Source organism: Cydia pomonella, chromosome 12, assembly GCF_033807575.1.
Source record: "Cydia pomonella isolate Wapato2018A chromosome 12, ilCydPomo1, whole genome shotgun sequence".
Lineage (NCBI taxonomy): Eukaryota > Metazoa > Arthropoda > Insecta > Lepidoptera > Tortricidae > Cydia > Cydia pomonella.
The window spans coordinates 1,677,263-1,700,077 of record NC_084714.1 but is presented as its reverse complement, the minus strand read 5'-3'; the positions used below and the strand labels follow the sequence as shown (position 1 = coordinate 1,700,077).

At 38.9% G+C, this 22,815-nt stretch overlaps 1 protein-coding gene across 2 annotated transcripts in view; it reads right to left on the bottom strand.

Annotated features, from left to right (window-relative positions):
• LOC133523256 (uncharacterized) overlaps positions 1 to 22,815 on the bottom strand; it is a 240,081-nt gene that overhangs the window by 22,760 nt on the left and 194,506 nt on the right. For both annotated transcript variants that reach the window (XM_061858742.1, XM_061858743.1), the window contains 2 exons: positions 12,105 to 12,360; positions 6,369 to 6,517 (listed from right to left, as the gene is read on the bottom strand). In XM_061858742.1, the coding sequence (XP_061714726.1) occupies positions 6,369 to 6,517; positions 12,105 to 12,257 (302 nt within the window). In that variant the 5' untranslated portion in view covers positions 12,258 to 12,360. The remainder of the gene's footprint in view (positions 1 to 6,368; positions 6,518 to 12,104; positions 12,361 to 22,815) is intronic.

Sequence of the window (22,815 nt, the reverse complement as noted above, 5' to 3'; positions counted from 1 at the left end):
TGATGCTAAGCATTTCAACTCTTTTGTTGTGCGCGTGCCGCGACCGCTGCAGGGGACCATCGAATGCGCCGACTTCTGGCCGAAGGGTGTCGTGTTTCGGAGGTTCCGGGGCAAACTGCCGAATCCGACACAAGAGCAGCCGATTCAACGGAGCCACGCCGTTTTGTCGCCTAAATAGTGTTTAGTTGTCATTTTATAAAATGTATATGTATGTTAGTCTGTAAGGTATTTGTAATATGGGCCTTGTTACCTGAATCAAATTAAAAAAAAAAAAAAATAAGCTGTCTCCGTAGACTATGTACGATTGTACCCCTGCAACTCCAGAGGAGTGACATGCGTGTTGCCGACCCTAACACTCCGCAACCTCGGTACGATTCCGGAGGATTACACCTACGTACACCACGTTTCGTGATTACGGACCATGTTACGGAGTAATAAAGTCAAGTTGATTTGTTTACACTTTTTGCAAATTCCACTGCATCAAAATATAGGTCCAAGAATGAATCACGGCTTGTATCTAGGCCGCTCATAACAGACTCCGTAACCTATTAATTTCAGCACCGTTAGCATCGCCACCCCGATCCGATCTGAGGACTATTACGGCAGGGCAGACGAGCGCGAGCGCGCAAAACGCGGCGGTTATTAATTTTTCATCACACTTGCTCGAAAAAGATCTTATTTCATGCAGGTGTACTGAAGGACAAAGGCCTATTTTGTTCCCGCGGGAGTTATGGATTGTGAAAATAAACTATAACTCCCTAGGGTCTTTTTAAATATTATGTCACTTATTCATACAATTGATGTTTATAATTTAATATTTTTGTTTATGTTTAACATAAATTTATTTAATTTATTAATTTAACAGCCGTTTAAAATATTTTGCATAATTTTCAATAGTGGCTGAATGTCTAACCTGTCAAGAAATGACAAAATGGCGAACGAATGTTTGATGTCACCGTATTTAAGAATTATTTCGCTTAAAATTTAGATTTTTCCTCGCAAGTGTGATGACAAACATTGTGTGTAACTCCGGGGTAGGAATTTTGCAAACTCGATTCTTTAATTCCCTCCAGCCTTCGGGTAAGAATTACCACCCTCGTATCCAAAATTTCACTTACCCCCCTCGTGGCACAATGCACTATTCTAACTGGCCTGTCCATTTTAGAATGTTACTCTTAAATCAGTTTAAGAATAAACTATGTATATTTGTTTTTAATTGATAATTGTTTTTACACTATTGCTGAATTTTTACTGTAAAATTTTAATGCTTTATGATTTTACATGACTTTTAATATTAATAATAACTAGGTATTTATATAGATATTTAAATACATATTTATTTACCACTGCTGTAATCAGTTTGAAATATACTTACGAATAAAAACACTTTGAACTTTGAACTAAAATTCAGCTAGAGATATAATATTCTATAATTTTCCTACCCGGATATGTGTTGAAAATGATTTCATTAAAGTCGCATTGTTTGTTATGTTATACCTACTTTTTAGAATTAATTGTATTTATGCATATTAATGCGTATAGGTATTAATCACACGTGTAACTATCCCGCTCGTCTGCGCTGTTACTTACAGACAAAACCTTTGCATAAACGCGTCAGATTGGCGTCAAATTACCTGCGCGAGCGCCGGTCGCTTCGCGCATGCGCGACCACCCCAATAGAAGAACGTAGTAAAGGTGTATGAAGCACGTACCAAGTTAAGACTATTGTCTTAAAATATACCCTTTAGAAGAGAAAAGGAGTAACATCTATAATATCTGTGGGAAGTAAATACAGTTTTCCTTGGAGTTGCAATGCGCGCGCACATTGGGGCGTAGATGATCGGTAATGACGATCTATCAAGGTATGATGTCTATCAAATGATGAAATCAAATATTTGTGACAATGGAGGGTTTGTATTCAAACATAGGTAGATAGTCATCATAGATAGTCGTAAATAGTTACCGGCCTACAGGCAACTAAACTTCATTATTTATTTATTTCACATATTTTCTCAAACTTGCTATGAAATGATGACATGACTTACGTCAACTTAGGTCCGGAAATACTGACATATCAGGTGCGATGAGTGAAGATGATATGTAAAGGAATTTCATACTGCCTTACACACCTAGGACTGTAAAGCAACCTTCTTTTGTTTTTTAACGTCAAATTGTGACACAACGTCTTGGCATCCAACCATCAACTAGCAAAGAGCATATAATCACTACGTTCAGTTAGCTTGGTACGGTGATTTGTTGTGCATATTCGTTGCTAAGCAACTTCGGTGGCGCATCGCGCAGGCGCGCGGTCTTACGCACGTAAGGTTGTACTGTACACCGCTGGTAGGGTGGCGAGCCGAGTAGGTCGCCACAAAACAAATTGACTACAATTTTTTGTTTTAATTGCAAGTTTGAGAAAAGCACTATACATATCTCGGCGAGAAACGAGGTTGCCGGCCGCGCATCTCTATCCGTATATATCTACTTGGCCTGCAACCCTACGTTTCCCGGCCTCTATAGTAATGTACTATTATTGAAAATAAATTAAACTTAAACCTAAATTTAGGGTCTAGAGGACCCTAGCAACAACTACCGTAAGAGCGTTACACTTCAAAACGGCTACCACCACTTTCAAATTTATTCTAAGCTTAACTTAAACACTGTGGCATTTATCTCTGTATGTCATTGTATTTGAAGCTTGACGAAGATTGTGATTGTCATCTCAGAGACGTTTTACATACATTTGGTTAATACCGTCGATAGGAACATACAAATCATACAATAGATTACCAGATTATGCTGCACCAATCACGGGACATTTAAGAGAAAATTTTGAATATTTTGATATTTCACCGACACTTGCAAAATTTCTACCACTTTATGCATTAAAAGTTGAATGTCCTATTCTCGCTTTACGTTTTCAATGTATTTAATTATAGATACTGCAATGTGTATTAATATTATTAACAAATTAAAACACATGTGTTTTTTCTCCAGTCATGGGTGTGTGGCGCCATTAATATGGAAGGTAGAGGCAAGGAACAGAATCTCCTTAAGCAGAACTGTTGCAAAAGTGTCCAGCTGTCAGCTATAAATAATAGTTCCAAATCTCTCCAGAGTAGCGCTAGAGTAGCTAAGAACCTAGGCGTTATGAACGGAGTGAAGTGCGCTGTCTATGATTAGATTTTTTCTCAAGTATTCTAGGTATTGTAGCGCCACCTATTTATGGTTTTTTGTCGGACACTTTTTGGTATATGGAGACCATAGCCATTAATTTTAAAACTAACAAAAATATAAAACGCAAGCTCTTGTTTATGGTAAAATGTTGCCAGTGTTTAAAAACTGATGTTAATACCTCTTTTAAAGGTTTTTTTCTATACCATCCCATTAGTGGTACCAGTACCACGTCCATTATAAGGGATGTTTACTGCACTCATATATCTAAAACCAGCCATTAGGAAATAACCCACATAAACCTTCCATTGACATCGCGCTCACCGAACGGTTTCGTAGCTTCATCATAACAGACAGACAGACATAAATCGCCGCAGATTTATCTACCGCGTAGAGCTCGTGACGATCCCAGTTTTGTGGGTTTGTGAAATGGACAGACCACTTGCTATTAGATGAAGCATTCTGGGTGGAATATCTGTTCCAAAGGTGTACATAATTTTTATTGAGTTACGGAAATTCCATACCTTTTCGGAACTCATTACTGCTCACAACAGCAACTACAACTCGGAACGGCATGAAGTTCGCCTATTGTACAGTGTGTTTTCTTATGTGCAATAAAGATTAAATAAAATAAAAATAAGAAGAGGTTTTTGGATATAGATTGTAATTGCACTTATATTGTACAGAATCTATCACCACCAAAGTACTCTATTCATTTTTCGATTTCTTTTATATGGTATAAGTTGTAAAGTATGTAGTATTTTACTGTTTTACGCGTAAAAGGTTTTGGTAAACGCATAAAACGGTGTCTGATAGTGGTAGTCTGTAGAGAAATGGCAGCATTTGACGAAGGTATGTTTATGTCTAGGATTAACCTACTTCAAGTACAATGTATGTCCAAGTGGGACGGTAGCCATATAATATATATCACAGGAAGATATATGGTTATAGACGAAATATACTTACATGTCAGATTTAACTAGTGGCTTTACGAACTGTACAACTTTGAGCTTTTGACGACCGGTCTGGCCTAGTCTGTGGTGAAGCCGATGGTCCTGGATTCAAATCCCGGTGAGAGCATTTATTTGTGTGATGAGCACAGATATTTGTTCCTGAGTCATGGGTGTTTTCTATGTATTAAGTATTTGTATATTATATACATCGTTATCTGAGATCTGAGTACCCACAACATAAGCCTTCTTGAGCTTACTGTAGGGCTTAGTCAATTTGTGTAAGGATGTCCTATAATATTTATTTATTATTGACTTGGCGAATTCCCATGGTTGCGCCATTTTGAAAGGGTCCAAAAAGTGAATTGACATAATAATATAATTATAGAAACGCACAACGGCGGCAGAAACGGCTGCAAGGCTCAAACACGCCAAATATTCCACCCCAGAAGTGGCGTACGATTTTGTACCGGTCGCCGTGGAGACTGCTGGACCCTGGAGTAATGAGGCTCTGGAGTTTTTTAGGGAGTTGGGCAGGCGTTTGCGGGAGAAGGGTAATGATCCCCGCTCTGGGTCTTGGCTGGTCCAACAGGTTTCCATCGCCATACAGCGGGGGAATGCTGCCGGCATAATGGGAACTTTTGGGCCGGGCTTGTTGCAGAGTGGGGATGAGCGTTAGATTATAGGTGTGTTTGACGAAGTTCGTTGCGGAATTTATAAGTTGTTTTAGTGTTAAGGTACAATAAGTTTGTGACGATACTTGTGCGGATTACATTTGTGTTTTGACGAAGCACGTGGCGGATTGTATAATGTTAATAACTATAGTTTAGAATTATGTTATGTGTAAGTTTGTTTTTTGTACCTCTTTTTATCTGTACATTTTTGCCACGAATAAATTATTTATATCTCATTATAGAAACTGATCGCAAAATTTCTGGAGAATCGGGTGAGAAATTATAAGATCTGTCGAGGAGACAGCTGGAGTCAGTCATAAGACAGCATTTTTGCCCTAACAGAAACGGAGATTAAAATTTTAGCGTTTCTATTGAACTTCATGCTTTGTGTGAAGGCTATATACGAATTTATGTCGACCTTAAACGCCATCTTGCCATCTAAATTGAAAACTTATCGTGCTCCCATTTATCGCCATCTACAACACAAGCTGTCTCGCACTTAATGAATTTTAATCGCGATTTAACCAAAGTAGTTTGATGATTGGTAGCGATACAGTGGGTCAACTGAAAACATTGTTGCTGCTCGCTAACGGGAGCTACATTCCGACTGATTTCGCTGTCGTATTTTAAATTAAACAGACTGAAAGGACTTTTACGCCTTTTACGGAAAACATTAAGACAATTTTAGCCATTTATATATAATTTCATTAGTAGCTCGCTTGATTCCCGATTTACTAATTTGGCGATATTCATATTTTAATATAAGAGGTACGTATGGCATTTGTCATGATTAATTACGCTGTTGGATTTTTTAAAGTGAAGTTAGTGAAATAAAACTGTAATTTGTATTTATGTTTTCTAATTGCAAGTTATCATATCAGAAGTGGGATAACCCACGCCCACAAAGTCAAATTCAATACTAAAACCTGCCTGTTTTAGCATGTAAATCAAATATCGTACATGGAAGCCTCTTTCATATCTTCCTTATACATACATATATTAAAAACCTCATACCTGTTTTAGTACCTGATTCAATTTAATTAAACTTATAATATCAACATTGTTCAATACAAATTAATCATCAATTTCTCAAATCATTCAGACATTCAGATTCTACCTCAAGATAATCTTCACTAGCTTTATTTTCATTCTCACTTCGACAATCAGATCTTTCAAATACTAGTCAGGGATGAATTTTATCCACAACAAATATGGTCTTAAATGGCCTACTTCCCTTCCTGGACAGTTGCGTATCTTCTACTTCATATCTATCATATCCTAACACACGCGTAATGCGGTATGTACTTCTTAATTCATTCCAACATTAAGAGGTCCATACCGCATTACACGTGTGTCAGGTGATCACCGATCACCCTCCATAGAAAACAAAATGTCAGAATGGGAAGCCTCGGCCCGGACACGGACCGTTCTAGCGGTCGCGAGCGTTCACGAAGCGTTCTACTGTCGGCATTATAGCTCTCCCTCATAGCTCAGAGCGAGCCGTTGGCGTGCTATGATCGGCTCCAGCCGTTTCGTTGTCCTCGTTCTTACATACCGATATAATTCTTACCTGATCTGTGAGGGAGGTCTGTAGGCGCCGCTAGTGACGTATACGTCGCTATCGGCTCGCGGGGAGCCGTTGGTGTGCTGTGAACGACTCCGGCCGTTGCGGTGTTCCCGGTGTTCGCCGGATGGCGATCGTGTTCGTTCGTCCATTGTCTGAAAAAACATGGCATTAGCAATTGATGTACATGGAACCCGTCGGACAGAGGGTTGTTGGAGCATACAATACAGATTAGAAGAAAATAGTTAAGTTAAACCCTTCTTTCCGGTCATTCGCGGATGGTCTAGAACGCAAAATGACTACTGTAATATTTTGCCTATATCGCTATTAGTCTACATCGCAAACGGTCTAGAACGCAAAATGACCACAACATTTTATATAGGTAGGTTAGGTTCGTTAGGTATCTTCAAATGGCCGAAGGCCAAACAGTACAGAATAGGCTCCGTCGACATCGCTATAAAGTTAAGATAAAACGGAAAAAATTATGTGGGCATTTTGCGTTCTAGTCCGTTAGAGCGGTAGACTATAACCGATGTAGGTAAAATATTACACTAGACATTTTGCGTTCTAGACCGTCCGAGATAACCCGTATATATAAATGTCTGGTACTATGTAATATCTGTCGAATAAATTTGTTTACCCGGACTCTTCCCTTTTTATGGATATATATAATAAATGCAGTTAAAACGCGTTTAACCATGTTTTAATGGCACCGGCAGTCCAGCGTGGGTTTTAGTAAAGTCCAGCTATCTCTTTACTAAAAACAACTACCGAACAACGTCATGCTCTACGTGTATACCTAGTCACTACTGAACAACGATACTTGACATTGGAAAAATCATCATAGATTTGATGGAGGCCATATTTTAATAGAAGAAGAAGAAATATGAGCACCAACGGTCGAGTATTTGAGTAAATACATCGATATCAAAAACTTGTTTAGCTGTTGGCGGCCGCGCTGATACGCAGAACATGAGCTTCGACCAACTCGACGAACTCGACCAATTTGCTCCAAGTCATGAACTTACGGTACATTATAAACTTTTTAATATCTCATGGTCTGAAAGAGGGTCATTGTTGTTTTAAAAAGTGTGCAGAATATGATACGTTTCTGCACTAGATAATTTTACTTTCCAAATACGATTTTATTCATTTTTTAAGATGAGGATTATTTTTTTTTTTAAATATTAGTCGGTGGCAAACAAGCATACGGCCCGCCTGATGGTAAGAAGTCTCCGTAGCCTATGTACGCCTGCAACTCCATAGGAGTTACATGCGCCTTGCCGACCCTAAACCCGCCCCCCCTCGTTGAGCTACATTAGCGTAGCGTTACCGTTAGCGTTGTTGATTTGGTTTTAAATGGATTTGTTATACAATTTCCATTCTGATATTTAACTCCCCATTCCATAAATATTAACGATACTTTTACCTAAATGATTAATTGAAAGTACCCTCAAGAAATGCTATAAAAACTATTACTTGTGAGTTCCTGTAATTGGCTTTCTGTATTAATCTTGTTGTCCTATTGTAAGTTTAAAGCTGTTGGTTCTCCTTAACATAAATACATAAATAAATAAATATACTCAGTAATGTTTAAAAAAAACCACATGAAACACATGTATATTGCTTTTCCCGTATTCGAAATTTCCATTTACATTACTTTCCAGTAGAGTGTTTAACTCGGGTGAAAGGCATCATTTCAGCCTCGGACTATTCGCGCTCTCACTGCGTTCGAGCGCCAAACTACTTCGTCTGAGATGAGTCCTTTCATTCCATTTTATTATCAATCTACTATAGTTTAAGTAGCGTTATTTATTCGATGGGTAGCCTATTGTGTCCCACTGCTGGGAAAAGGCCTCCCTCTCTTTCTTCCACGCGTCTATGCATAACCAACAGCAAATCGCCCTTCGCTTGTAACACAGCCCCTCAATTGCAAACGTTCAATATTAGCATTGCAGCGCTCATAAAACACCAGTGCGTATATTAATGCCATCTGTTTCGGGACGGGAACATTCCGGCGTCGTAGGGTTACCACACGTCGGGAATATCCAGGAATTTGTTAGGACTACGAATGTCAAAGTAAAATTCAAATGGGTTAATGGTACAAATATATACCTATTCATTTATATAAATAAACAAATTTTATTTCATTCAATCTAAAATAATACAATAATAGAAGGGGTTGAGACCTTTTGGTAGGTATAGTGCACCTGTGTCAGAAAGCCTCGCTCTTCCAATTGGCAACTAATTAGAACATTGTAGTATGATCTGAGTATAACTATGTTACATTGATTGTCTTAAGAACTAAAACTAAAGAACTAAATTGTAAGTTACGCGCGTGTGTGTGTGTGTGTGTGTGTGTGTATATTTATATGTGTTTCCCATCACGGAACAATGGTGTTCCGGACCTTTGGGAAGCGTGCGCGGGGTCGAAGTCAACACGTAGAGCCCCTTTTGACACTTTAATGAAATGTAAAGGGAACACCGAGTGGATGCTGCCCTTGCCCGTGTCATGGGACGCATGCAGCTACTCATTTATTATTATTATCAAGCGAGCGACTTTTTAGTTTTAACGGGTTTACATTGTAGGACAATCAGACGGTGCTTCTGTTGGGTGTTCCATTTCCGAGCTTAGAACCTATCAAACTTTATAGGCAGATTCACTTGAGGATATAAAAAGAAAGCATGATAACTGTTTTATATTTTAGGATTTTTTCTTTGAAATACTTAAAAAAATGTTTCGTAAGTATAACAGGTCGAATGACCAAACGATTTAAATTCGTTATATTTAAGTGCCTTATCAGAGGCTTACAGATGAGATTTCACAGTTTAAAATTTTGGTTAGTATAAATGGTAAAATTGGTAACCCTACATCAGTCCCATATTTATGAGTACCCAGTTACGTTCCAGAAATTGATTGAACGATAATTCCGGACGAAAACGCTTCAATAACTCGAATGTTTCTGATTTGGAGTTATGAATGTTTCGTTCACGAATTGATTAAGATTACCTCCTTCAGATTCGGAGGATATTTCATCAATAATTTTAAAACATTTCTGATTGCAGTCTCAAAGTTATGAGTATCCCGTTCGTATCATAAATTTATTGTGTGAAATTGATTCCAACGAAAATTCTTTCATAACTTAAGTTTATTGTTTCCTAAAACCATTTTTAGCTGCGCGCCGTTTTTTACCCTCAAAACGGACGGTTTGTTTGTGTACTGTACTTGTGCATACAATTACTCGGAACCGGTTTTTCCTTCATACAAAAAATACCGGTATTATTACGTTCTTTTTCGTTCTTTGATTTATTATTTCAGTTTTAATGGGACTATCTAATAATGCGAAGTTGTAACCTAAATACATGGTCCAGTCCTACGGAAAGAGTATAAAATAATTAAAAATATTCGGCTATTTCGGGATTTAAAAATAAACCGGTTCCGAGCCCTGCAATTAATGTTCCCATTTATCTCCAAAACGGCTTGACTAATTTGGTTTCGGTTTGGTTAAGGTTATCTGAAAAACTGGCAATGGTTTTATCCAGTACTAGATGGCGCTGTTATTATTTAATGTGTGTGTGTACGAGTATACTGGGTGTCTAGTAAATAATGGACAGTTGGCCACCCTTCTGATCACCGACAGCCACCTTAGGCTGGTCGAGAAAATGGACCTGTAGGTTTCGTAAAAGTTTCGTGGTTTTCGAGATCGCTTGTAGTGAATAATAAAATGTTCGAAGACCAGAGTGGAGTGAGAGGACTTATCTAATACTGGTTGTAAAATGGTATATCACATGCTATTTACATCTTTGCAAATAAACGTATGAACTAGATCGTCATGAAAGTGAATTAAGATGCTTCCTACCTATTAAAAAAGAAAGAAAAGTTCGGTTATCTCGGTAACATGAAACTTTTACTAAACTTATAAGTATATTTTCTAGCCTAAGGTGCGGGCTGTCGGTGGTAAGAAAGTTGACCATTATTTACTGGACACCCGGTATTGGTTGTTGCCAGGAAACGAAAATTATTGGAAAGATTGTAAAATTATTGATGTACAAAAAAAACATATGAGCGGGCGCGAGATTTGAACTGTACCTACCTAACTACTGTCAACATTTTTTTATAAAAAACCGTGCTAGCTTTCTTGAATCAATTTATACTATAAAGTGTAAAGCTATACAGTACCCCTAGTGTAAATTTAATCGACATCATAACGTGACGAACGCGTTTGCGTTAAGTCTCATTTTGTATAGGATTTTGAGTTTCTAAAACGTCCCGCTTGGCGCGCTCTTTCTAAATCCAATACAAAATGAGACTAAACGCAAACGCGTACGTCACGTTTCGAAATCGAATTTATTTACACTAGGGGTACAGGTATTTATAACGGCAAAATGACTGCAGGTGGTCGATTCTTGATATACGAACGAACAATCGTGTTCTAAGAATCGTATGCGAAATCAATAATTGATTCGCAAGGTTTGATACGGGTATCGTGTCAGACGAACGGCACAAGACATCAATGGCCGTGATTTGAATCATGATGCTCATTTCGGATTGACACAGACCCATTGTATTACCTGGTATTTACCTGTGTGCCTGTATGTGAGCATTATATCAATCTAGAGGTCACTTAATCTAGAGGTACCTATATATGTAGATATGTTATAGTCTAGCATATTAGAACTATTTGATTTAGGTATTTACTTATCTTATCTTATCTTTCAATCCGGAGGTCGCGGGTTCAAATCCTGGCTAGTACCAATAAGTTTTTCGGAACTTATGTACGAAATGTCATTTGATATTTACCACCAGCTTTTCGGTGAAGGAAAACATCGTGAGGAAACCTGCATACATCTGCGAAGAAATTCAAAGGTGTATGTGAAGTCCCCAATCCGCATTGGGCCAGCGTGGGGACTTTAACCAAACCCCCTCACGCACGAGAGGAGGCCTGTGCCTAGCAGTGGGACGTATATAGGCTGAATTATTATTATTTTTTATTGTTATTTACTTATCTACTTATATTAATTATATGCGAATTGTGATGGAATTCCCCATCAAAATGAAAATTGATGATTGAAAAATGTCGAGCCAGAAAATTTTAGGAATATCAGAGGAGGGTCAGGATTGCAGCAAAACTTCGCTTTTTATAGTTTCGCGGTCAATATACAAATTATTTCGAAGGACCAGTGGCGGGCCGGATAAAATCCTTTTGCTGGTTGGAGCTGGCCTGCGAGCCGTACTTTGCTCATCATTGCATTAGACTCGAGAGTTTAGGCAATATTATTCACATATAAAATAATTGTGCTAAACTATTGTACCTACTCCCTTTCAAACCGCATATTATGATAAACATCCTATGATTGGCCTCTTGAAGTATAATGTTAGTCCCTATTTATGTAGGAAAGTGACCCCTGCCGATTTAAGCAAAGGTTGAAGTTGTAAGGAGCCTAACATCTCTGGCCCCCTTATCTGCGAACTGCACCTGCCGTGTAAGTGCGCTAACCTTTAATATATATATATATATTGGGTCCTCTACACGATCGCCCAGCGTAGGCCAGTCCAAGGGACGCATTTATGCGTTAGAGGGAGCAAGTGATATTGCTATCTCATATCACCGCATAGCTGCGTCGCTTAGACTGGCCTACGCTAGGCCATGAGCCCTATTAGATATATGTATAGGGGTAGGCGCACTTCGCTCCCTTCATCTTATTAGTAGGTATAGTCATTAGATGATTAAAAAATCTCACCGTATATTCGGACAAGGTTCTCTCCGACGGTGCTCTATGACTATCATTCTCGTCTCTCGAAGGTCCGCGGTGCAAGTACGCCCCCGATGACGGTGAGTCCACCCCCGAGCGGTGCGTCGCCACGTAATGGTTATTCTTCAGTTTATGCGCCATCTGTATTCTGTATGCTATGTTGGCATCTTTGCATCAACTGGTCATGTTTTTTTTTTTTGTCTGTGATGGTTTTATTTTTTTAGTGTAACAGTTCGCAGTAAATCTGAAACAAGAAGAATTAATGATTGATAAGCGTAAGATTAAGTAGAAAGTAAAGAGATTTGGCGTGGATAATGTGTAGAAAATTTTCCGGTTTTTACGTCTGCTTCCACCATAGAGTTTTTTTCTCCAGCAAAAAAGACTGTTTTTTTGTCATTTAAATTGCATTGGTGGCATAGATAGTAGCCATGTAACATGAAGGTTCTTATTTATTACGTTTTATTAAGCACTAAAGACTCAGGAATCTAAAATTGCCAGCCAATCTCGACCTAATAAAAAAACTCTGTATCTTTAGGTATTTAAATAAAAGTAAACAAACAACATTGTACATTTTCGGGTAGTTATAATATTTATTGGTTAACCAACCAAATATAAAACCGCCTGGATCTGTCACTGAACGAACTGACTTTAAACCTACATTATTTGATCATGTAATGTTTTCATCTACCCTCAACTGGCTTAATGAGCCATTTGAGGGTAGATTTTGTTTACCTTTTTTTAAATACCTAAAGATACAGAGTTGATCAAAAACTAATTTAATACATTGTTTTATAAGATTTTTACAAAAATTAATTAGATTCCCTTATAAAATTTTATATATATTTTGAGTGATATTTCGGACGCCATTTTGCGTCCCTGGGACTCTCGGGGTTAAGTGGATTTTGTATTATGTCCGTATGGAACTTTAGTGATGGAATATACAATGAAGATTCTTTTTGGTTACACTAGATCCTGACGCATCATATCTCAGTGAAATGCATCGACGTGTTTTAAGCATTAGTATGTACTTTACGGCGTGATTCGAAGAATGCAATACGATAACGATAAGTTCTGGTTTCGATAAGTTCTCATTTAGATATCGTTTGTATGTCGTATTATTGACAGAAGCAGCTCGATTCGGGCAACCAATGTCACTATGACGTTAGAAATATCGTAAATAGATCTTATTGGGATCACTGCGGAATCGAAATAAACGTCAATTTTGACATGTCGTTTAGTTATCGATCTTTTAAAGATCTTTCCAAGATCTCAAACGTGTATTAATCATTCTTCGAATCAGGCCGTTTTTTTGTATAGTTTAATTTCATTTTCGTAACTATTACTACTATTAGTACACAGTGACACAAAATGAGACTTGGCCTCCGACACAAGACAGCGCCACTTTTCTCTATCTTGCGGCTGTAGCACGGTTGTATTTTTATCACTTGTCATTATGCCTGTCACTTTCGCACTTACATACTTGTTAGAACGTGACAGGCACAGTGACAAATGATAATGAGCCGACCATCTTAGCCCAACTGGTTCTGCGCTAGTTTGCACAGATCCGTCACTACGTAACTTTAAATTTTAATTTATGTAAATATACTCGGTCAAGGAAATCTTGTCAGTAGCAAAAGGCGGCAAATTTGAAAAATCGCGGGTTAGCAACACTGTTTTCGAATAATTCCAAAATCGTGTGTCATCTGTGTTTTATCTGCGGAATGTGGATAGTGAATGACAGCCATCTTGTTTGTTTACATTCTGAATCGTTGCTATTTCAAGAGAAATTTCTGCTGTCTCCATTAAATACCAATATATTAAATAAGCTTGTGCATGAACTTTAGTAAACTCAAGGTGCCTACAATATACAATCACGGTCGTTGAGCGTAAATAATTGTAAAATTTGAGGTTATGATATTTACGTGTTTTTGGTGCGATGTACATTGCTGCTTTTCTTAGCGCATTACCAACTCAATACTGCTTTTCGAGTGTTGCCCTACTTTACTTTGCTGTACATTGCTACTGACATACTTTGCTTGACAGACTATACATATAACAAAACAAATAGTCATGATTCCTACCTGTTATTATTAAAGTCACTCGTCTGATTGAACAATTCAATTGTTATTAGGCCACCAAAGGCTATTGCTTGGCCTTGGCTCGATGGAGTTCTGCGGTAACGGCGACCACATTCTAAAACATCTACCTTTGGTATCTCTGATCATTTAGTATCTTTTGTACAGTCAAATGTAAAAATGTGGGAATACACATCTTACTTAAAGATATATCCCATAGCATCTTATTTCAGTGTAAGTACCTGGGCGATCGAGCTTTGCTCGGTTATAACTATTTATTGTAATATGGTGGTGTATTGGTGATAATCTTAACTACATTTTTTACTAAATTAAACTTGTCTAAAACAATAAAAATTATATATAAACTTGAACATATATAAAAAAAAAACAAAAGTTAGTTACCGGGCGAGATTCGAACCCGTAACACTCGTTTAACAGTCCGCGTCTTAACCCGCTGGACCAGACGGACAGTGGCCGGCAACACAAAATTAGCGACCGTATTCTGCGTCGAAAGAAAAACGCACGAAAACTCGAAAACACGCGTTTTCCCAAACATAAGACTAATCTAGGTCGATTTTATACCCCCAAAAACCCCCATATACCGAATTTCAGCGAAATCGTTAGAGCCGTTTCCGAGATCACAGAAATATATATATCTATATATATATATATATATATATATATATATATATATATATATATATATATATATATATATATACAAGAATTGCTCGTTTAAAGGTATAAGATAATAGCGTAGTACCATATTTATGAGACGATTTATTCAATACATATTTTTGCACTTGACTGTATACCCCATTTCACTCACCATGGCGGGATTCCATTTGAGAATAAAAGATATTCGGCAAACTTTTTTTGCGGCGTGTCTTACATGTGACTGGCCAGTCGTCCTTTTGTGGGTTCTCGAAATTATCGCCGAAAATTATTTTGCCGAATGTCATTTCCCAACCAATTTTTCGCATAATTTCATTTCGCCGAATGATCAATACTCAACATAATAATTCGTATTATTTCCCAACCTAACACTCATATGTTTGGAAAATAACTTAAAAAGACACAGGTGTCAGGTACGGGTAATATTGAACTCATATAAAAATATTATTTATCTAGGGATTCTAGGGCCACAGCCAACAGTCCAGACAGGAAAATGTCGAGAACATTTGTATGGAAAATTATCACTAATGTTTTCCCTTAAAAGTGATCACGTATTTTCATTTATAGTCTGCCTCTTTCATTAATTCACTACCTTTTTTGCAATTAGTACATAACGACCTGCATTGTACCTTATTTCGACTTTGAGATGATATTTTTGATTTTTTTTTTTTTAATTTTTATTCCTTTTCCATAGTATTTACGGTACCCTTCTCGTACAGTCGCCATCAGATATATCAGAGCGGCCGAGGTGCTCAAAAATATCTCAACACGCACTGTACCGCCTCGGCAATAGAGGCGAGGCGTGTTCAGACATTTGTGAGCACCTTGGCCGCTCCGATGTATCTGATGGCGATTGGACTTGCTCGAGGTCAATCTCATTGGTACGGTCATGTCAGAAAATATCAATACGAACAAAGTTCCAAAAATATGTATACACGACCTTATTGCCCATATCTATATACATATTTTTTGAACTTTGTTCGTATATTGATATTTTTTGACGTGACTGTACATTCGCCATCAGATATGTCGGATCGGCCGATGCGCTCACAAATATCTGAACACGCCTCTATTGTCAAAGCGTTAGAGTGCGTCGAGAAAATCGCTTGGCTTTGTTGTTCGTCAGTCAAAACACTTTAACATTCATCATGTCATTACGTTATTATATAATGCATTTGTACGTAGCCTTCTGGATACTAACTGCATTGTATGGAACCCGCACGAAAAAAAGTATATTCTTCTTCTTGAAAAAATTCAAAAATCATTTATCAGGTATCTCTACTGGAAAACACATGGGTACTATCCCTACATGTATCCCACGCCGTTTCTATTAGGAATGGTCTCATATCAAAGCCTTGAAGTACGTAGGCAGCTCACAACGGTAAAATACTTTTTTAGGTTAATATGTGGATTAATATTTAATCCATTGCTACTGCAATATGTGCATTTTAAGGTACCTTCACCATTTGTTAGAGCTACTCTCCGGCCACGAATTACACCTCTGTTCGTAATTCCCAATACCAGCACAATGACATTAGTCAGTAGTCCTCTATATGTTGCACTCAACCATATTAATAATATTGTTTTCCATAATCCCACTCTTGACATATTCTCACAAACAGAACCGAGATTCCTAGCCACAGCAGCCCGCTACCTAGAGTCGATATCTACACCCACAACTATTAATATTAATTAAATCTAGTGATAAGCTTAGTCTAATTAGTTTTAAGTATGTATGTAACCCATAACTTGCATGTCTGGTTTAACTGTAAATGTAAGTTGGTGAATAAATAAAATAAAATAAATAAATAAATAAGATATATCTGATGGCAACCATAGCTACTTTATGAAGTGGTTAGTGAAGGAAGCTCCAGTGCCCTACTAATTCTGATCAAAATAGTATTGTTCCGTTCGCTCTCATTATAAGTAAATTGCACTCGATTTAGATTTTCATTTCATTTGACAGAAAGGCAATTTAGCTTATTTCTGACCGGATTTTGTGTGGTCAATCTTTAAGTTATGAATAACCTTTGAATTAGTGAAAGTGTGGTCTCATTCGGATGAAAGATCTCATTGTGATGGGATATTTTAATGTCACTGTTGAACTTGAATGAATTTTCACATTATTACTTTAATTTTCTATGGGATGACCTTACCGCATTTGTAAAAGCTTAAACCACAATTTTAGTTATTATATTTTTGACCAAATAATACGAAACGAGATTTCCGAACCAGAAACGAGGGAATTCACGTGACCCTTGACCTTACCGCATCTGTAAAAGCTTAAACCACAATTTTAGCTATTATATTTTTGACCAAAAAATACGAAACGAGATTTCCGAACCAGAAATAGGGAATTGACGAGACCCTTGACCTTACCGCATCTGTAAAAGCTTAAACCACAATTTTAGCTATTATATTTTTGACCAAATAATACGAAACGAGATTTACGAACCAGAAACGAGGGAATTGACGTGACCCTTTATTAAGATGAAAGGACTGCGGGCTACGCTCGTAGCCGATCCCAACGTTTTCCCGCTTTGAAGAGAGGAGAGTGTCTACGAACAGAGAACTTAATGTGTTAAAACGTAAGTGGAGGCCCCGCGTGAAATCACCTTTTCGTACAAATGTAGTCCTCATTTTCCTCTCTGGATTTTAACATTATTGAAAATATTTTATCATAATTTGTTGTATATCAACCACAGCTATGCCCCTACGTTTGACTTTTTTAGATTTTTTTTTTATACCACTTCGGTGGCAAACAAGCATACGGCCCGCCTGATGGTAAGCAGTCACCGTAGCCTATGGGCGCCTGCAACTCCAGAGGTGTTACATTAAAAACCTGTGCACTCCTTTTTTGAAGAACCCCAATACAAATACCCTTGGGAAAACCTCGGCAGGGAGCTCATTCCACAGCCGGAGCGTCCGCGGGAGGAAATTCCTTATTAAAATTAATTATTATAGGAGTTACAAGCATTTCAAATTTTGTACGCTCCTAATTTTTATAATTTACATACAATTTTGTAAAAATATCCAGAGTGAAAAATTGGACTGCGTTTATATGTAGAATCGGCCGTCTTCATTTCTCTTAAATGTCAAAATGAGATCAATTACTAATCTTCGAATAGGCTTCCTTGTCTCGTGTGTCGGTTCTGCGACAAGGCTCGGAACCGGTTTTTTCTTTATACAAAAAATACCGGTATTATTACGTTCTTTTTCGTTCTTTGGGTTTTTATTTCATTTTTAATGGGACTATCTAATAATGCGAAGTTGTTACCTAAATACATGATCCAGTCCTACGTAAAGAGTATAAAATAATTAAAAATATTGGGCTATTTCGGGATTTAAAAATAAACCGGTTCTGAGCCCTGTTCTGCGAGACACGAGTGCGAGCACTGCGAGCGAAAGTATCTCGAGTGCGAGATATACTACCCGACTTTTTCAAACTGTATTAAGAGGGAAGAAGAGCTTTGCGATCCTAGCGAGTGTCTGTCTATACAACGAAAAAAAAATATTATAGGTTACATTTACATTTTATATTTAGCCACATTATATTTTATAGGTTAGGTTAGATTATTCTAGTTCGTTGTCTCTACCTATTTCTCTAAGCCCGCGTTACTTTCCTCAGTAGGTCAGAGGCTGAACTTTCCAGATTTAACATATAGATACCAGTTCAGCGCGCTTGTCCGCCTGTCTCATACGCATATTGACCCCATTTGACCCGGGACCATTCGGTGTGATGAGAAAGCTATCTTTAAATACTGGTTAATTTCACGAGGGTCCTTATTCGAATTTTATAAATTGTTTTTTATTTTATATCACGTGCCGTGGATCCCCGGCGCACCAATAAATAGTTAATTACAAGGGAGATAGTGTGTTTTTTTTTATGATACAGGAGGCAAACGAGCAGACGGATCACCTGATGGTAAGCGATTACCGCCGCCCATGGACACCTGCAACACCAGAGGGGTTGTAAGTGCGTTGCCGGCCTTTAAGATGGGAGTACGCTCTTTTCTTGAAGGTTTGAAGGTAGTAGGTAGGTAGGTTTGATGTCAAAATATAAATTATATAATTGAGATTAACTGAATGTTGAAATTATAGTCTGTCAAGCTATTTCCGTCCGTAGAAAAAAGCGGCAAATTAAAAAAATGTAGGTGCAAATCCTTAAATTTCGCGCCTTTATCTATTGACAAAGTTGTTTGACCGGCTATATTATATAACGTATTAAAATAATAAAATAAAAATATAACTGGCCAGCAACAAACTATTATTCTTATTTCGAAAAAAATAATCGTGACACTCAAATTCGCTCTTTAATTTATTGCACGTTCCCATTATTCCTATCCACTATTCCTATGCGCTTATTGTTTTGAAACATTTATTAGCTTCCAATAAACTTTATCTAAAAACGACATAGCTAGTTTATATATAACACCTGACCCCGGATCTTCGCTTGTTTACGCCCTAACAAAGAAACCATGGCGGCTATCGAACAAAGGACCTACCACTAAACACCGAAGTTCGCAAATAGCGGGCATCTTTCTCTTTTACTCCAATTAAGACGTAATTAAAGCAACGGAGAAAGATGTCCGCACTTTGCGAACTTCGGTGTTCGCGGTAGGCCCTCAGTTTCCATACAGTTTCAAAAACCCTGATGTGTCAGTCAAGTTTTTGACGATGCCATCGCTTCGACCTCGATTCGATCATTAAGAAAGTTCGAGTCGATCATCGATTGCCCATCATCGAAACAATCGAAGGATCGAATCGTGGCATCTCTAATTCGGAAAACGAAAGTGGATAAGAGCGTGGAATAAATTTAGGAGCGATTTAAATTTCACGTTTTTTTTTTTTCGAAATCATCTCTGTGCAATTTTTTCGAGAACAAATTTTCTGCTCCATCCAACCGAGGTTTGATGCCACGAGTTTTGACCACTAAACACAAGGATAAGGAGCAATCGGCCAAGAGCATGTCGGGCCATGCTCAGTGTAGGATTTCGTAGTTACCATTCTATCAAAATAGGCCAAACGGGGGCTAGTAGTAAAGTATCATGTACATTACAAGCATAAAGGAATTTACAGCGCTTTGTAGTCTTTTTACTAAGATTTTTTTTTGCAATTACTCAAAAACGTTTGGACGATGTTCGCTATAGTTTTTTTATATTTTTTGGACCCATGGGCGGGGTCACAATTGTTTTCTTTCGGATGGACTATTTCCGAAAATATTTGAGACCCCATACTATAGGGTCAAACGAAAAAAAATACAAAAAAAATTTTTTAAGGGATGTACCCTAAAATTTTTTTTTTTTTTTTTTTATAGGGGGTCCAGGCAGGAGGAGTCCAGTGTAAACAGCGGTATAGTCAGTTAAATAATGAACATTTATTGAAATGTATCGTCGTCTTATATACTATTCCTAAACCTACGAAAAAATAGAAAGATAGGTATCTTAGAACTACAGAATCTAATCTACCCTTTTACGTAAATCGCACCTCTCTAGAGTGCGATGGCATATCTTCTATCCCGCTCACAATCGCCGGTTGCATGAAGTGGGTAGTAGAAAATACAGCAATTCAGGACTACCGCAGAGAATGTCGCTTGCGAGAGTAGCACGCCCTGTCTTCCATCTCGCTCCAACCGCTGCATAAATACGTGCGCGCCGCCTGCGCGCGCCTCAGTTGCGTCCGGCCGTCGATGCGAGCGCATGTCCCATAGCACTCCCTCTCAAGCGAAGCGAATACGTTTCGTGACTCTGCCCGATCTCGTCACATACGTCTGAGTGTTTGGGCTAGATGCAGGAGTCTGGCTGTCGCTTGTGACGTCTTCATTGTAGATGTAGGCTGGCTTCAGACGCTCTATAGTGACGACAGTAGTTCGTTGTGGCATTTGTATCTTGAAATACTTGTCGTAGCGTTTGAGGACTTCGAACGGGCCATCATATGGTGGTGTGAGTGGGGGTCGCACGGTGTCATTACGCACGAATACGTGAGTGCACGACGCAAGGTCCTTATGCACGAAAGGTCTCCATTGCGTGGCGTGCGTCCGGGTTACAGGAACAAGTGATGACATTATCTCTGACAAACGTCGTACAAACTCTGCGTCTTCAATCGTCGACTTTGTAGGTACGAAGAAATCAGCTGGCATGCGTAGTGGGGATCCATACGTCATCAATGCAGGACTTAGGTTGTTATCGCTGCGTAATGCGGCTCGTAATCCAAATAAAACTGTAGGCAGCTCTTCGGACCATCTTGAACTTTCGCCCCTTGCCATAAGAGCGGCTTTCAAAGTTCGGTGTAGCCTCTCCACTTGAGAATTCGCCTGAGGGTGGTAGGCAGTGGTACGTATTCTTGTGGTCCCAAGCTTCTTCAGGAGAGCGTTGAAAAGGTTTGACTCGAAGGTACGACCTTGATCTGACGTGATGCGTAGCGGGCATCCAAATCTCGTAATCCAGTGCTCGTACAGGACTTTAGCGACAACTTCAGCTGTTATGTCGCGTACTGGTATTGCCTCGGGCCACTTCGTGCAGCGGTCGATCATTGTGACGCAATATCGATAATCATTTGATATTCTTAGGGGTCCCACGATATCGATATGCAGATGCTCGAAACGCTGAGATGGCGGGAACTCTCCGATAGGTGGAATCACGTGACGATGTATTTTAGCTCGTTGACATCCAATGCATGCTCGAGTCCAAAGTGCGACGTCTCTGTTCATTGCTGGCCAAAAGAACTTAGATGCCATAAGTCTCCTCGTTGCGCGTACACCTGAGTGGCTTATATCGTGTTGCGCTTTGTAGGCCGCATAACGATAAGCGATAGGTAGGTACGGTCGCGGTGTGCCAGTTGAGAGCTCACACGTGATTGGTCGATTGATGGCTGGTAGTGTGACTTCAGTGAACTTCAGATTTTCTTGAGTTTTCAATTTTGTTAGTTCTTCATCGGTGCGCTGGTCGGTGGCTAATTTGTCGAAATCTATTGCGGACGGACATTGTATTTCTTCGATTCTTGATAAGGCGTCAGCGATGTTGTTTTTGTCGCCTGGGATATACTGGATGCTCGAACAAAATTGGCTAATGAAGTGCAGTTGGCGCTCGCGTCTCGGAGTGTCGCTGCTGCTCGGTGCTCGCGTAAGTGCGTGCGTAAGTGGTCTGTGGTCCGTGTAGACGATGACGTCATTGCCTTCTATAAGTCGTCTGAAGTGCTTTACAGCCATGTAAATCGCTAGGAGTTCGCGATCATACACACTGTAGCGGCGTTGCGTCGGACTCAGTGCCTTCGAGAAAAATGCCAGCGGTTTCCAAACATTATCAACTTTCTGTTGGACCAATCCTCCTACGCTGTGGTCTGATGCATCACTCATGATACATAGAGGAGCGCCGTGAACTGGATACGATAGCGTAGTTGCTTCCAATATGCTTTGGCGGCATTTCTTGAAAGCTTCATCTGACTCGGTGTTCCATTCGATAGGAGTCTTGTCATTTTTCTTGGAGTTGTGCAGATACTTGTTGAGTTGAGACTGAAGTTCCGCTTGATGTGGTAGGCAGTCACGGTAAAAATTTAACATGCCTAGAAATCTTCTCAGCTCACAGACTGTCTTCGGCTTTGGGTAATTCGATATTGCTTCGATCCGCTCTTGAGTGGGACTGATGCCGTCGGGTGATACTTCATAGCCAAGGAAGTTGATTTTTCTTCGTCCGAACTCGCATTTATCGACATTGAGAGTTACGCCGTATTTATCTAGGCGTTCCAGGACTTGTCGAAGCAGTGTTTTGTGTTCTTCTTCATTTTCAGAGGACAGGAGAAGATCATCGACGTAACAGAAACAGCCATCTATGCCTCGTAGAACGTCGTGCATGAATCGTTGGAATGTTTGGCTTGAGTTGCGGAGCCCGAACGTCATTGAGTTAAACTGGAACAGCCCGAACGGTGTGATTATTGAAGTTTTCTGCGCGTCT